The sequence below is a fragment of the Opisthocomus hoazin genome, chromosome 6 (assembly GCF_030867145.1).
Source record: "Opisthocomus hoazin isolate bOpiHoa1 chromosome 6, bOpiHoa1.hap1, whole genome shotgun sequence".
Lineage (NCBI taxonomy): Eukaryota > Metazoa > Chordata > Aves > Opisthocomiformes > Opisthocomidae > Opisthocomus > Opisthocomus hoazin.
The window spans coordinates 22,317,029-22,333,414 of NC_134419.1; the positions used below are offsets into that span (position 1 = coordinate 22,317,029).

The window sequence follows — 16,386 nt, forward strand, 5'->3', positions numbered from 1 at the left end:
CGTGCCCACCAGTTCTTAAGAGTATGACGCTGTATTACATTTTGTTATACCAACTGTAAATGAAGCATGTTAAAAGCGGTTCTTAAATCACTCTTGGGGAGGGTTGTTATCTGTCTGCTTTTAACTAGATGGTATGGTTTAGTTTAATTTTCCAGTAGATACAGCTGATAGTAATTAGATAAATGATGACCCTTGAGAATAGATTGAGGGAAGGGGGGACTAGTAATACCAGCATCCCACTCTTCTGGTCTCCCTGACAATGTATTTACCTTTCACATGTTGCACATTTTTGTTTTATTGTCCTTTAGTCTTTTAACCAAGCTCTCTGTATTTTCTTTAGTTCCTAACAGATACTAATTTGTTGGGGAAAGGCAGCAGCAAGAACTTGCACAAGAAGAGGAAGTTGGCACGCATTAGTCAGAACTATATGCTCCCTCTCATAAATCTTAGGATGTAACATTCTTTCTGCACGTCTTCTAAAAGATTCCACAGGGCGACAAATACCATATTGGCTAGTATAGCAAGAAAAAAGTTCTTTCCACCCTTGAAATTTGTGTAACTAGCAATTTAGTCTGTTAACATCATGTCTGAAGGTTCATTAATAGTTTGTGGTGGTTTTTCTTTTGTTTTCAGAATTCCATAATTCCTGGCCCCCCATTTTTATTTGGAGCATGCTCTGTGCTGTTGGCGCTACTTGTTGCCTTGTTTATTCCTGAACACACGAACCTAAACCTACGACCTAGCAACTGGAAGAAACACTGTGGCAGCCATGGCCACCCCCACAGCCCACAAGCTCCTGGTGAAGCTAAAGAACCATTATTGCAAGATACAAATGTATGACAAAAATCCAGGAAGATCTTCCGGATGTTTTTTTCCATCAGCAGTTTGGGACACACATTCCAATTCCATCCAAAATGTTATTTCTTAAGATACTCTTAAGTATCTTTCTGCATGAAATTCATAGGAATTGAAAAAAAAAAAAAAAAGGAGTTTCTCCAAAGATGTTGCCATTGAATTATAATTTGCTTTTAAAAACAAACTGTTACATACTTGTCTCTTGCCATGAAATACTGTTACTACTAAACTTTACATTCTAGGTCCCAGATAAAAAAGAATATAGTCAAGGCATGAGCATGTGTCTGTTTCCTTAAGGTGGTAAGCTTTAATTCCTGTCATGCTAAGTCTCAGTGAGACATACTAGCATCTGTGTGGACCCATTCATTTTAATGTTGTAAAATCTTGGGTCAGATGATTCAAAGCCTTAATGTAAACGTACTCAAGTAGGGAAAAGGTGAATTGGTATCATTTATCTTAAAAGTCATATAGCAGGTTTTTTTTAAGTTTGTACTAATACAAAAATCACATGAGCATGCTTGCTGAACAGTAAAAGTTATTTTTATGTAAGTAAGTGCATTTACTCTTTCTATTTTTGAATAAACAGTAGTAGCAAACACTTGTTTAAATATCCAGTTAGTGTTTTGAGCCTTACAAATTTTAAAATTGGCTCTAAAACTCTGCTTTCCTAAGTACCGTTTATTATACCACTATATTTCTGACATTTGCGTGATCAGAACGGACCTCAAAACTTGAATACACAGACTGAAATATAAGCTGATAGCCTTGAATATGTCAGTGTGCTATATATAGTGGCCTTTGAAGACTGTCACAATAACCCTTTTGCATTACAGAACTGATGTTTTAGTCCTAAATTTTCAGGACCCTTAGTACAGAAAAGAGCTTTATACAATTACTGATGTGAATTTCTCTAAAAGTGTATATTTTTGTGTCTAGTTGTATTATTTAAGTGTTCCTTTGTATAAATTTGTGTATAAGGTATTGTATAGGTTTCAAATGTTTTCATCTTGTGGTTATTGCTTAATGCTTTTTTTACCTTTGAACATTCACCATGGTTGACAAAGAGCAGGAAAAAAATTATGTAAATATACTGTTAATAAAGTTGAATATTTTAATGAATTTTTAAATAATTGTTAATGTCTCTTAGAACCTAAATTTAAGTTCTAGAGTGCATGCATGTTATATTCCAGCAGTGTGGAGCACAGGTCCAGCACTGTGTTTTATCTGTCAGCTATGTTTGCCTTGAGCACGTTGCTGGTCTCCCTTTTGTTCGGCCAGCTGGCTGTGGCTGCCTGCTTTATTCCCTCGGGGATGGGACAGAGACAGGCTGTGGCAGACTGGTCAGTGCCCTGTACCTTGTGCCCCTCTGTGCTACAATGCTGTGGGTCGTCCCTGGCCCACTGCAGTTTTGCTTCATTTTAGATTTGCACAGGGCTGGGAGATATGGAAAGCAGCCACCTTTTATTAACTACCAGCTTCGTGGTTGGTAGCAGCTTATATACACTTCAAGAGAAAAAGACCAAACTCACATTAAATTACACTTACTAACATTTAACTGGAAAAAGTAGCATAAGCATAGACCCTCATCTTGGCATTTCAGTACAGTGGGGATGATGGTGATTTAGTACTCTCATAACATTAATCAATTCTTGATAAAAACATTTAATATTTCAATTGAAACTTACACATGACAAAACAAGCAAATATACATTGACATGGTGCTGATTTATAAAGAAATATAAACATTTTGCACTGCAAAACAAACCAGTTAAAAATTTTTAAGCTGAAAGATGTGTAAATAGTAATTTTTAAAAGTGTATTTTGTATGTTACAGATACTTGTGTGCTAGTTCTTTATTGGGACACCAGATAAAAGATGGCACAGAATGAAGTTGTTACACAATTCTAGCATTTGAACCCAGGTAGCAGAACAAGCTGAATAGACTCAGTACACCTAAACTTGAGTGTTACAGTATCTTAAATTTCTGTACAGTCTTATAGTTGTAAAATATGATTAGTAAAGTAGCCTTTAGGTGTTGTGATACTTCTCATAGTTAGCTGTTCAGATACTTCAACTTATAATTTATGCACAGGGGCGTGTAGAATAGAACAGTTAGGGTAACCAAAAATGAGAATTCTAAATTACAACTTCATACCTTCAATGAAATAATTTAGCATCTTTAGATATATGCAATTCAGATTAGCTGGTTCCAAAATTAAGCAACTTTTAAAAATTAAAACTGTAAGCACTCATGCTTAGGAGCTTGACCATTATTAAAATGAATAGCATCACCCAGTTGCCCAGCACTTTTAATTTGCATCATCCTTTCTCTGAAAGGAGTCAAGAGAAGTATACATAGAGAAATGTTGTCTCTGAGGGAGTGCTGGGGGGGTACGTCAGCTGTTAGAGCCACACTTGTCAATTCCTCTAACAAAAGAGTCAGTGCACTTAGGTGGGTTTTTATGAAGACTACAAGGTCTCCAGTATACTAAGAGAAAATTATGCATAGGCCCAGTGACTTAACTACAGCATTGTTCCCACTATGGCTGAGCCTGCTTAAAGCTTTATCTTCTCTGAATTAGCTCAAGTATCCTGAAGAATCATCCAAGTCAGTCAAGATCTCTTTCTCAAAGAAAATAGATTCAGACTTACAAAATTACGTCAGTTCACATTGATACATTACTAATACGTTATTACAGGACATACAAAAATCCCCAAATGGTTAAAAGAGGACTCATACTTTAAGAACCCTGTCTACTATCCAGGAAAGTAAGCTGAGGCTGGTGTTACTGCAGTTTTTGGTGACGACTGGGCTTTTGTTGGAAAGTGTGGTTTCAGATACTCTGTAGAACAGCAGAAACAAAATACTGTTCATAGAACCGTAACTACTCTTAAAGTACATTTCAAATTGGGTCTTGTTTTACTATTTCCATACGTACCCAAGTTAAGTGTATTTTGACTAAGCCCTCGTAAAGGAATGCTGTCATCTTTTTTCTTAAAATACTTTGATTCCAGTCCCAAATTTTCACCACTAGAAATAAAAAGGCTAATTAAAATTTAAAACAAATGTAATTAGCAATGCATGAACAAGTGTGGATACAGACTCATTCAGAAAAATAATAACTGCAGTGGAACTACTGTGTTCCTGTGAACTTTATCATTTAAAGGCAAACTACCACCAAGCAGATTAAGAACAGTCTAGAACCAATTTTTTTGACTGACCCATCCCCTGACAGCACAGCTCTTCATTTGTTACCTACAAACCATGTTTAGTGACCCCCTAAGTCTGCCACAGCTTAAAATTCATTAACATGCTGATGGAGGAAGGCAGCTCACAGAACTAGCTTGGTACTAGAAATGTTTTGCTCAGTTCCAGACACACATGGAAGACAAATGGTTTCATAAAAATAAAAATAAAGAAAACCCACTAAAAATACAATAGGATTACACTTACTTCTCCTTATTTGCTGGAAGACTAGTTGCAGCAGTCACTATCTGAATATCTGAACATCGATTCACTTTAGAAAGCTGTGTGTTAAACTGAACCTGCAGAAACAGAAGAGTTACTCCAGCTAGGATGGTCCACCAGTAAGTGTACTCAGAGAGTGAACTTTTGAGGGACTAATGTTTCTATATCTTGCACAATACTTCTGTGCAGCAAAGCATGCTAGAACAAGCAACCTAAAAACAAGCATTAGCTATGAATAGTGATAATGTTCAAAAGAGGGAGTGTTTAAGAGTACTAGGATATACAGTCAATATTTATGCATTTTGAGAAAAATTCAAAACATTAAGCTTTGATGGTTTGCACTATCACATTCTTCACCAAAGAGAAAAGTCAGAGTGCTTGCCTTTGGTACTGGACATTGTGGACTGACAGTTTTGGTGTGTCCTGGTTCCGGAAAGTGCTGGAAGGCATACAGAGGAGAAATGGGATAATTGAGTCCTGAGCTGGGAAAGGATGGTCGGTCAGGCTATACGAGAAACAGAATACGTCCATAAAGGAGAAAAACAATTCTTGAAGTAATTATTTGCAGAGATTCAAAATTCCAAAATTAACAAGTAACCACACTTACAAAGCTAACACTCATTTGAGTCTTCCTGATGAGTAGTAAACATCACTTTTCCTAGATTCATATTCTTAAGGAAAACTTGTAACTTTTTATAAGTTAGCAAGCTGAGCATTCTTTTAGCTAATAATTACAAGCTGATCATAAGCTACAGACCTTGTAATTGATTAATATATTAAATGTATCTAGCTAGAAATCAGAGACCTCTTTGCATGAATATGCCCTTCCACTACTGAATAAGCAGCTCATCAGTTGCTAGGTGACAACAGACATCTGTAGACACGGGGATAACTAAGAGTAAGAACCAATAAGCTATGGTATTTAACACAGTAGATAATATTTCTTAGACCTTATTATCACATTTTCACTAATAAGAATATTCAAATAGTACATTTTCAACCCACACAAAGATAAGTAGCATGTAAGCTGACCTCAAACAAACACAAAAATGCCACTTCCCCCCCCCCTTCACTTCATCTTTTCCAAGCTAATTTTAGCATTGTTGCGTGTATTTTAATAAATGAAAGCATAGAAATTCTCACTTAGAAAGCCAGGGCATCAAGTAGCACCCAACTGTGTATTAAACAAACCAACCAGCCACAACAAACCCCATACCCAGCCAAAACTATATAGGGCCCAAGGAAGATGAAAGCACTTCCCCGGCCCCCTTTAAGGCCATACATTTCAGGAAATAATGACTACATTGTAACCATTATAGTTGTATCTTACCATGCCATGAGCTGAAATGGCAGTCCTACCACCACCGTGTGTGCTGCCAGAAGTCTCTAGCTTCTTGGCCATCTGAACTTCATTCAGCTGTTTGTTTAACCATGTGATTACTGGAGAGAAGAAAGAGGTCAAGCCACTTCCTACCTCTTACAAGCTGTTGAAAACAGCAAGTAGCCCTTCCTCAAAAAGTGACAGCTCAGTGGGCTATTTTTCCCCCTCCAGCTCGAGCATCGCTAGAAGTCCTACTCTCACGAAAAGCCTTTTTGTTCAAGCTTCCTCCACCCCTATGCACATTCTGTTCTTCTTCGAGAGCTAGCATCCCACATGCACACTGCCCCAAGCAACCACGAGCACTGACTGCAAAGGAAATATTCTCTACTTGCAGCTCTAGGTTGTTGCACACCCACTACAGACAGAAGCTTCTTCTCCATAAGTGACAATAATCACAGCTCTTTACAAAAAAAGAACACAAGTACAGCAATATGGTTGCTTCAGTCAGTTTTCAGGAGGAGTTAGATATCTATGTCATTTTTACAGAGGGAGAAATGACATTGTATAAACCTACCATTTTCATTGGTTTTCAGTAACTGCTTACTTTCCTCTAGTTTTTGTACTGTAGTTTCCAGCTGTTCCTGTAGCTTGCAAACCTGCAGTATTCCCATAACAACACCACCATCAGGAGCTACTACTAATTACAAACTGAACAAAAATTATAATATAAATAAATAAATAGGATCTATGAAGTTGTTCTAAAACTACAGAAGTCTGAACTCAGTTTTTTACAAAAGCAATACAGTAATTCTTTTAAAATATGCCCTGCTTCTAGCTAAGATTTCAACAAGATGACAGCCAGAAACCTTTCCAACCTTAATTCTTCTATGATTAAATAATGCAAGGACTCTGAGCAAGGGAATCTACTTAATGGAAGAAAAAGTTCACTCTGCTACTGTTCTTGCCTCATTCACCAACTTTCATATGAATATGCCCTCTAAGGCAAATTGATTCATCCATTATATAGCTTTGCACTCAACAATACAATTTTAAAGTTTTCCTCCATATGGATGGATGGCTCGCACAATTCAGTTTAATAAGAAAAAAATGAAAAGTCGATTACACATTTAAATACACTTAATATTAACTAAGTAGAAGAGTACATTCTATTCCATGGAAAGGTTTAAGACCTTATTGCTGTAAGTAAGTTAAAAAACACAAAAACCCAACACACTACATACAATAACATTTAGAGGACAGTGTTAACCTATCACAATACCTCCTGCTCTTTCATTCGAAGAGATTGTCCCATCTCCTGCAATTCTCTCTGCTCTTTTTGAAGCCTCTCTTCTTTTTCAGCCAGAAGTTTTTCCTGTTGAATTGTTACTGTATTTTTCAATTTTAGTTTACTCATTAGAGTTTTCAAATCTCCTTGTAACTTCTTGATAATGTCATTAGCCTATTAAAAAAAATACTCAGATATTCTCAAAATAAAGAAACCCCTAAAAATAAGGAAGACATTTCATAAGGATAATGGCATGTTCAAACAAACCTTAAGAAGTTCAGCTGACAGTGACTTAATTGTTGTCTCTAGTTTTTCAACATGAATTTGTTTTTTCTCTGTAATCTCTTCCAGTATCACCTTTAAAAGAACATTAAAAATATTACAATTATATGTGACAGACATCACTTATGATTTCAAGTAGAACCTCAATAATTCTGAGCTAATCCAAATTCATCCATTTTTTTGTTTACAAAAAGTACCACTAACTTTAATCCAGTACCACATCATTAAAACCAGAGCAACCATTGTAAAACTCAATCCAGTATGCTTTTGATGCCCTAATTTAGAACCTTTAGCTACATTTAAAAACTCACTTGCTGTATTCATAAAGACTAGTCAGCTGCTAATCTCTAGAGACTGCAATTAAGAAGGTTCTACAGAGCTTTAGAGAAAATTATTTTCAAACTTGAAGGAACCTTTTGTTCTTGTGTTGCATCTAATACTTCTTTTGTTCTAATAATTAGCTGATCTTTATCTTTGATTTCTTGTTCCAAAACAGCAACCCGGGTCTGTAGCTGATTAATGACTTTCTCTTTTTCATGACATTCAGCATCCAGAGTAGCATTCTCCCGACGCAGTGACAGCACCTCCTGCTTTGCTCTTTGACATTCCTAGAATGTTGGGAAGGAATTTTGGGGTTTTTTTAAGAAAATTTGCAATAGTGATTTAAACACATACATCTAAACAGTAAGCATAATGTGGAATGACAAGGAGCTGAACAAACTTAGTATGCTGTGTTTTCCATTAATCATGGGCAGGCAGTGTTAATGCTCTAAAAATAGCAAGTTTAGTTACGGAAATCAATAAGCCATACATCTTCTATTCCAGAAAGTTTGGCTTTCAGTTCTCTGACTGTTGAGTCTCCTTTGTATCTCCTTTCTGTCAGATCTTTATTGATGACCTCAAGTTCCGAGAGTCTGTTCTGCAACTGTTGAATACTTTTCTGATGCAAATTTTCTAATTCCTTTTTCTGTTGTTCATGCTGTTGTTGGTACTGAGCTTGTGCCTATAAGAAGCAAATAAACTAAGCAGTTACTCAACAAATCTGAAAATTAAGCCAAGAAACTATTCACATATAAGAATATTGTTAATTCTCTTCTGTTGTCATACCTGAAGAGCTCTTTCCTTTTCATTTGCCAGCTCCTGTGTGTGTTTGTTTGTTAGAGCTGTAGTGTATGATGTCCATTCATTTTTCAGTTTGTCTAGTTCTCGGCTCTTCTCTGACAAGCTCTGTTTAAGTTTGACAAAGCATAAAGAGTTTTACAAATGTAAGCATTTCAGTCAATACTGCATGATTCTTTACTGTTACTTCTTAAAAAGGACACAGAATTATTAAGAAAAGTCTAAATTTCAGCACCAGAAATTCGTTCTGTAAACAGGAAAGTAAGGCACCGAGAAGCTGAAAAGCACCTTTCTGACACTGGATAAAATAATCTTCATTTCCAATTGTATTTTGTTCCAACCACTGTTTCAAAGTGAAAAAACAGCCTGCTGATGTTCCTTATGCTTATAGCAAAGTGCTCTACTAGGAAGGAAAAAAAGGAAGTTCTTCTGCAGAATCTTTTCCTCTTTTTGATTTGTAATGCTGCATTCCAATTCAGCAAACACATTCCAGCAACTCCAGCTGAAATTGCAAAGATGAGGTAAACAAGTACTCAATTCCAAAAAAGCTCCATAACAGGAGATTTAATGGATTTTTTCTGATTCAGTCAAAAAAAATCAGCTTGATAATTCTAGAATTTGACCCAAGTCATCCTCTTGAAACACAAATGCAAAGTCATTACTGACTGCAAAAAATCAAAAAGCAGTAGAGTAACATGAAGTCCAAGACTTCCAACTTACTTATCGTGGTTTCACAATTTTTCCAAGTATAAGGATTTCCAACCACTCACGGAATATGTAGAGCACATTTATCTTCACACTACTATATATTTAGTACATACTTTGTGTATGCATATACAGAATACAAAAATACTGTACGAAATTAATTAAAATTCTGTTTTACTATTGCAAGAACTAAATTTTATTCTTCAGTTGCACGCTTTACTCATTCTTGAGAAAAGCTGCAGTAGACTACTTCTTGTCACTCACTCCCAAGTCAATTATCTTGGCTAAGTAGTGGCTAACAAACCAGCGCACAAGAAGGTACATTTTCCACAGATTAAGAGAAGTGCAACCTACAAAAGGAAAGTTAAAAATTTACACAACCTGTTGAGTGTAGCCCAGTTGTCTGGTAAGATCCTCTTCAGTTTTTCTAAGCTTTTCTTCCAACATAATTTTGTCTTCCTGTGTACAAATAAACATTGAGTCAAATCCTTAGGTCCCAAAATACAAGTAGTATTTAGCTTCCATTTTATCAGTGTACCCTGCCTAAGCAACCACATACCCGTTATATTTGTGGAAAAATAATCTTATTTAATAAACTTCATATTGAATAAGATATAATTAATAAATTTAAAAGAAAAGGCATTAGCTCACAAGGTAAAAACCCTGAATTAAATTATTACGAGGTTTCTATAAGGAAACAGTATCTTATCATAAAGACTTGTTTACAAAGGAGTTGCATGTACGACAAATTAACTGAAATACTATAAATGTATGTTATTAAAATGGCTTATTAGGTGGCTATAAACATAACAGCGTAGTAGGAGATACACAAAACCCAGGCTATGAAACTGAAATAGACAACTATGAGACCATTAATTTCTCATTAAATAAAATCTAGCATGCTACCAACTGCAACATTACAGTTTCAATTTGCTATTTATAGCTACTAGCCCTTTGAAGTCCATAAAGCCTTGGAATTATATACACACAGACACTTTATTCTGAAGTTGGATTTAGGAAAGACACTGAAAGTTTGCAGTATTTTCCTTTTGCAGTTGATCTGGCAATCAGCACAAGGCTATGAAGCACAAGACACTGAAGCATTCAGAAGCATTCAACAGCTGCATACTACATGCACCACATATGTAAAATACCTGATTTTCTGCCAGTTCAAATTACAGCCTTGGTTGAATATACATGTAATATTTTCATTGCTAGAGTGACAGTAACAATTTAGCCTTGTAACATGCACCCAAATAACTGCATGCAATGGCATGCATGAGCATACAATTTGGTACATACATCTGAAGTATTAAGACTGAAAAAAATGCTTAAGTACACATAGCCTCAAGTCCTAGTTGCAGCTATGACAAGCCTTCATTTTACCTTAAGGCATTTCAAACAGCTGGCTAAGAACTTCTTTATTTCTGCATCATTTCCTGGTAGGAATTTTAGAGAGAGATGGGTAAGATGTTTAAAAGGGTTGGTCTCCACTACATTTAAAGAGACAGGTGTGTGATCTAGAACAGATGCTGAAGAAACTAACTGCAGCAAAAACCTAGGGAAAATAAAAAATAATCAAATGTTTAGTATCTTTTCTTGAAACTACTGTAGATCCTACAAGCTATTTTCAAATAAAATATATTTTTATATGTGCAGTAAAAGGCTGTCCAGTTTTTGTTTGAAAAAGAACTATGAAATTCAATCCCTATGTTGTAGTTAATACCAGTAACAATATCAGCTAAAATACTTGCACCTTATAAGAAGAAATGTACAAAACTAATCAGTTTGTTTATTTGTAAAATTTCTAGAAAACCATCTTAGACTTAGAAGTCCAAAACCAAGTATGGCCTTTGTAATTAAATTCAACAGGAAAACAGACTCCTGACTTGTAGGTATCCTACATCACATATCTGCCACCTTGTGAAGCTTACCAGCTTCAACTCAGACAGGGAGACTATTACTAGACATCAATTCCACTGCTTAGCCCTCCCAGGACTTAGGTTTTATCAGTAACATCCACTGACTCGTATTCAGATACATCCAGGGAAAGGCTAAGTCTACTGACTCTTCTCAGACTGAGTGGCTGACAAGTATTTTAAGAACTGAACAGGTACACACACAGAGTAACATGGCACTAACTTATTACCTACCTTGGGATATCTTTGTTCTGTTCCTGAATGCACTGCTGAAGCAGATCTATAAATTTTTGCGGGAAAGCAGAGAAGTCTACCAAGAGACCTTGCTGGGATTTTAAACTATATAAACAGATTGGAAAAAAGTATTAACAATATATAGACATGTCATTTATTTCCTATAAAATATTTTGTTTACACTAGTAGAAATAACTAGTTCTGATCATGCCATTAAAGTTTGCTAGCACATTATTTTCAATCCTCAACACAAAATAAATGTGATCATGTCTTGGATAATAACCACCAAAGGGTATTTTATTTTTCAAGAGTTCTTGCAAATGGGCCGCACTAAGGAAAAAAAGAAGTTTTGTGGCACAACAAATGTGCTCCTTCAGGTAGACATCTTCCTTACAGCACAGAGTGATATGGTTATTGGATAGGAGCACATGGAACAAGCAAAGGACAATGAGGGGAGACTCAACCATTATCAAGACTTTCTGTCTACTTGTTTGTTGAATTACGCACGTTCACCACAGATGCAGTAAACTCAAAGATAGAAAGACATTCAACAGTGTATGCACAAAGCCATGCCTTGGCTTACAAAACACTTCTGCACATCTGTTTTACAAATACTATTTTACTTCTGCCTTTCGATCCACACACTGATCACATCTCACTTTAAGGAGAAAAAAAAAAAAAAAAAAGAAAAAAAAACCACCAAAACCACCAATAAAAAAAAAACCTACCCACACCTCCAAACAACAAAGCAGGAAACTCAACTGTTCATGCCATCATTCATCAATGCCAAATTTGATGGTCAAATTCTGAGCAAGTAAAATAAATGAGACCCAATAGTACAATCAGCATGCAAGAAACCCGTAAGACAAAGGCTTTGGTCTGTGAATCCATGTCCACACAAACAGTCTTTCCCCTTGCAATTGTTTCTTGAAATAGTTCACACGTATACAACAGTCTATACGAAGTAGTTACGATAAACAGAAGATGCAAGTAGTAATGTAAATTGTGGTACTGTAGCTATGCAGGGAACTTAACATCAGGATTCTGTCACTCATCTGTATAATCTTGAGCCAATCACTTTCCTGTACTTTGCTGTTTCACCAACTGGTCAAAGAGAACAATGTTCTACCCAAATACTGACAGCACTCCCCAAGTGAAAAATGCCAAAACCTAAATTCTAAGATAGACCATTCTAAGCTAAAAAAATATTCCTTCCTTTTTTTTTTTTTGCCATTTAGAAATGTTTCACAGACAGGACATTATAATTTCACTTGCCTTTGAAAATCTTCTTCAGATATGACAAGGTTATAAAGGAAAAAAGGATCAGTATCATCAGTCAATCGAACAGCTAAATCCTGAAAAGACAGACATTTAAATATTATTTAAAATACTATAAACCATCCTACAGGACTGTTTAAATATTGTAAACCAATACTGCAAACAGTATTTAATGTTTTTACTGTTTAACCAAAAATAAGGTAGAACTGTGGCAACTAATTCAGAAGGTGAAAAATATTAACATTTAACACAACTCCAAATACTACAGTGGGAAAATGAGGAAAACTATTTCTCACAAAAATAAACCAAGTGAAAATCTTCAACTCTGAGCAGCAAAGGTTTCAAAATTCAATGCGTCTTCACCATTTTACAGAAAGAAAACTATTTGCTATTTTTCCCCATCATGAAATAGTGTAGCACTAGCAGTCCACTGTAATAACATATCATTCCTATAACTGCAAGTTTTTCAGAGCATACTGCTCCTAAAGCTTTAAGCAACCATCTTCTGAAGAGTTTATATAGTTGAATACAGAGCTTCACAAAGCAAACATAAAATGAATACAGCTGAAGTCCAGTAAGGTCGTAAGGAAAACTGTAGCATTATGCTGCTTAGCTTTTAAAAATGAACTCATTTGTTTACTGAAGGTCTACACAACATTTTGGAAAAAATTCCTTCTCTATAAACCTCAGTCTTTCATTACAAGGCTGGGGTTATGCAAAACACCTGATATATTAGGCCCAGGCACCTGTTCTCTATAATAAGGCTCAAACCTGTGCAAAGAATGCAGTATTTATTCCCTAGCAAAGAAAGGAAGCAGAAACCTGACAGCTCTTCCAACATAACTGAAGTGTGAGCAAAGCACACGTATACATAATGTTATAAAAAATGCAGTACTCCTTCACAAACAAATCTTTACTCAATAACACTATAACCAACTAATGACCAATCTTAAACTGTACATCCACCTACCATGATGTTAAGTGACAAATTAGACATACAACAAAAAAGATTTTATAACCTGCAGTAGCAATCTCATTGGTATTCTTCCTGAGGAGGAAGATTTTTTTTTTTTTACTGCAAATTTAGTATATCACTTCCTTCCCACGCCCACTGAATGAATTCCAAACATTCAAATACCAATACACTTATCAATAAAAAGCAAAATGTTACAACCACTACAGGTCATAATTTTTGCTAGTTAAGATGAGGACTTTGCAAATGTAACTGCTGCTCTATATTCTTAATCAAGTGTTGAGTATATTTAAAGCAAGACTGCTCTTAAGCTCTAACTTGAGCTCCTCTGAGGGTCTCCAAATACTTTTAATTTTTAAGTTTATGAAGACCCATGAACAGCCAAACTAAGAGAGAGGAGTAAAAAGGCTAGGAAAAAAGACACCATAGCAAACCAATTAAGTTACTCAGGAAATTATATCAAAAATAAAATAAGGTGAAGTGACAAACATACTAAAATCCTATTTTGCTTTCCCTTTGCCTATTTGTCCTCTTATACAATGAAATTCAGGTAACACCTAAAGAACAATACAGATACAACTAGTCCACAAACCTTTTTATGAACAGGATTAGAAATGGACAGTAGCTCAATATTCACTCGAACATTTAATCTCCTGTGTACAAAAAGATAAAACTCAGTAACAAATCAAGAAAACATTCTCCAAATAACATGGGTTTGTAGCCACATTACAGGCATCAGATGACATTTAGAAAACAAATTTAGGCAGAAATATTGAGAAAGCTCCCATTGACAACTACTACTAAAACACCTGAAAGACCCACAGTTTCAGTTCTTACAGCTCCTCAGTCAGCTCAGGTTTTTTTTTTACATGTTAACCACTAAACTTTAAATAATAAGGCAGAGGTTTTGAAACTTTGTCCAGAAACTAGAACTTTTGGAAAAGCCTGCTGAAATTCATTAATGACTGCTGAAACTTTCGGTAATTATTTATACAGTGCTACCTTGTCTTCATTTACTTCTCGTTGAGTAACACGAGAAGTTACTTGCGTTATAAAATACACCCACAGACATCAGCCTTTCTGTGCCTTGCAATACAGGCAGACCAGAGCAGCCCTAACGCCTGCACACGCTGTCTAATCCAGACAGAACCTATATTACTGAAACTCACTACGTTTTTAATAGACACTTCACCTAAAATACTCCCGGGCTTTCCCAACCTCAAGTGCTGAGGCATACGCACACGGGAGCGCCCAAACCGCCTCATCCCTCGGCAGAAACCGATGGGCACCGACGCGTGGGCTCGCCCACGCCGCAGGGGCCAGGATGCCGCGGTAAGGCCACCATCAGACTGCGAGGAGGAGGAGGAGGAGGAGGAGGCGGGCCTGCCCGCAGGTCAACCGCTGCGGCCGGGGACGCGCACACAGGGGCCCGGCCAGCCGGACCCACAGCGCTGCGAAGGCCCGCGCAGGGCGCGGCAAAACCCCCGGCCCTCCCGCCGCCTTCAGGAGAGAAGCGCTGGCCCGAGAAGCCACTGCGTGTTTTCTCCGCTGCCAGTGCCCCCTTCGCCCCCTCTCCCCAGACAAGGCACCCACAACAGCCACTCCAGCCCTCAGTCACTACCTCCAGCCTTGTTGCGACCGCGTCCCGCTCCCTCTAACCCAGAGCGTCCCCACAACCAGCCCCAGAGACAGAACAACGCTGGCAGCTACTCAGCTCACCCCCCGCGCTACGCGCACGGCCCCGCCTCTCGCCCAGCAGCTGTTAGGGCACAAGGCAGGAAGAAAAGAGAGGAAAGAGCCTGTCCCTCAGCAGCCCTTCTAAAGAATGCAATAACGCTCCCGCGCAGCTGGTGAGAAAACCAAGTCGGAGGCCGCCGCGCCGACTAAGCCAGCCCCTCACCTCTCCTCGCAGCCCTGGCACCTCACTTGCATGCACACCGGGCGGTTGAACATGCTCTCCGCCGCCATCTTGCGCTTCGAGTTTGGCGCTGGGCTCCCGCGGAGGAGGAGCCTCAAGATGGAGCCGAGGCAGCGACCGCAGGGGGCGCTGGGAAAGAAATGGCGGCGCGGAAGACAGGAAGCGGCTGTCCGGCTCCAGGGCGATGTGCCTACTTCGTGGAGAAGAAGAAGCGCTTCTGCAAGATGATCGTGGCTCCTGGGAGGCGGTTTTGCGGAGAGCATGGGCAGCAGGAGGTACCGGGCCTTGCCCGGCGGAGCAGAAGGCCCCCGTCTCCGGCTGGGGAGGATGGGCTCCTGGGGCCCGGTTAGCTGGGGCCGGTGGGAAGGCCCGGCGGCACCCCGGGGGTCCTGGGGACCACGTCCGCCATAGCAATCACTGCAGCACGGGCAAGAGGGGCAGCGCCTGCGGCTTCCTTTGAGCCCTGGATGTGCTAAGGCCGTCAGTTCAGCCCGGCAGTAACACTGCCATTACATTATGGGTTTATTCTCTTGGGATCCATTTAAGTATTAAATTATTGCCTCAATTTCTCTAGTCCGGTTAACCCACCTACCTCAGAGTAGATGTTTTATGAAACTGAGATGTCCCTCAACAGCTTTTCTAAAATAGGAACACTGAATGTGTGCTCAAGTGTTGTCTAAAACCTTTTGTTTGTAACTAGGAAGAAAATGACAGAAAGAGAATTCCGTGCCCTCTTGATCCAAAACAGTAAGCATATGTAAATACTTTTCCTATTCTTTTGCAGAGTTCACATGATAAATGCTGTTACTTACTTTTCTTTCCATTTGGATTTTAGCACTGTATATGAAGACCAACTACAAAAGCATTTAAAAAAATGTAATTCAAGAGAGAAGCCAAAGCCAGTAAGTGCAGTGTGAATTCAGCACTACTTCCTCTCAGGTTTAAGATCCTAAACATTACAGCTCTGCAGAGGATTTGTTCTGCTGACAGCAGCTGTGAACTGGGGGACAACAGTCTTAGCATGCTCC

The 16,386-nt window shown here is 38.1% G+C and overlaps 3 protein-coding genes across 10 annotated transcripts in view; 2 read left to right on the forward strand and 1 right to left on the reverse strand.

The window, feature by feature from the left end:
* SLC71A1 (solute carrier family 71 member 1) overlaps positions 1-1,985 on the forward strand; it is a 16,749-nt gene extending 14,764 nt beyond the window's left edge. For 3 of the 4 annotated variants that reach the window (XM_075425016.1, XM_075425017.1, XM_075425018.1), the window contains one exon: positions 634-1,985. In XM_075425016.1, coding sequence (XP_075281131.1) covers positions 634-840 — 207 coding nt within the window. In that variant the 3' untranslated portion in view covers positions 841-1,985. The other variant, XM_075425019.1, reaches the window with a different exon arrangement.
* Positions 1,968-15,423, reverse strand: SASS6 (SAS-6 centriolar assembly protein). Of its 2 annotated transcripts, none has more exons than XM_075425014.1 (17): positions 15,341-15,423; positions 14,033-14,093; positions 12,465-12,544; positions 11,190-11,294; positions 10,423-10,594; positions 9,418-9,495; positions 8,320-8,439; positions 8,024-8,215; positions 7,626-7,820; positions 7,198-7,287; positions 6,925-7,104; positions 6,220-6,301; positions 5,655-5,764; positions 4,707-4,763; positions 4,310-4,401; positions 3,795-3,886; positions 1,968-3,698 (listed from the first exon to the last, which is right to left on the reverse strand). In XM_075425014.1, the coding sequence occupies exons 1-17, from the start codon at positions 15,406-15,408 to the stop codon at positions 3,613-3,615; spliced, it is 1,860 nt and encodes a 619-aa protein (XP_075281129.1). In that variant the 5' UTR covers positions 15,409-15,423; the 3' UTR covers positions 1,968-3,612. The 2 variants fall into 2 exon arrangements, with proteins under 2 accessions (XP_075281129.1, XP_075281127.1); XM_075425012.1 differs by having other exon boundaries at positions 4,707-4,829.
* The window catches only part of TRMT13 (tRNA methyltransferase 13), a 6,810-nt gene continuing 5,829 nt past the window's right edge, over positions 15,406-16,386 (forward strand). For 2 of the 4 annotated variants that reach the window (XM_075425022.1, XM_075425020.1), the window contains exons 1-3: positions 15,438-15,633; positions 16,059-16,105; positions 16,194-16,260. In XM_075425022.1, coding sequence (XP_075281137.1) covers positions 15,499-15,633; positions 16,059-16,105; positions 16,194-16,260 — 249 coding nt within the window. In that variant the 5' untranslated portion in view covers positions 15,438-15,498. Of the gene's footprint in view, positions 15,634-16,058; positions 16,116-16,193; positions 16,261-16,386 lie in introns of all 4 variants that reach the window. The other 2 variants (XM_009938003.2, XM_075425023.1) reach the window with 2 other exon arrangements.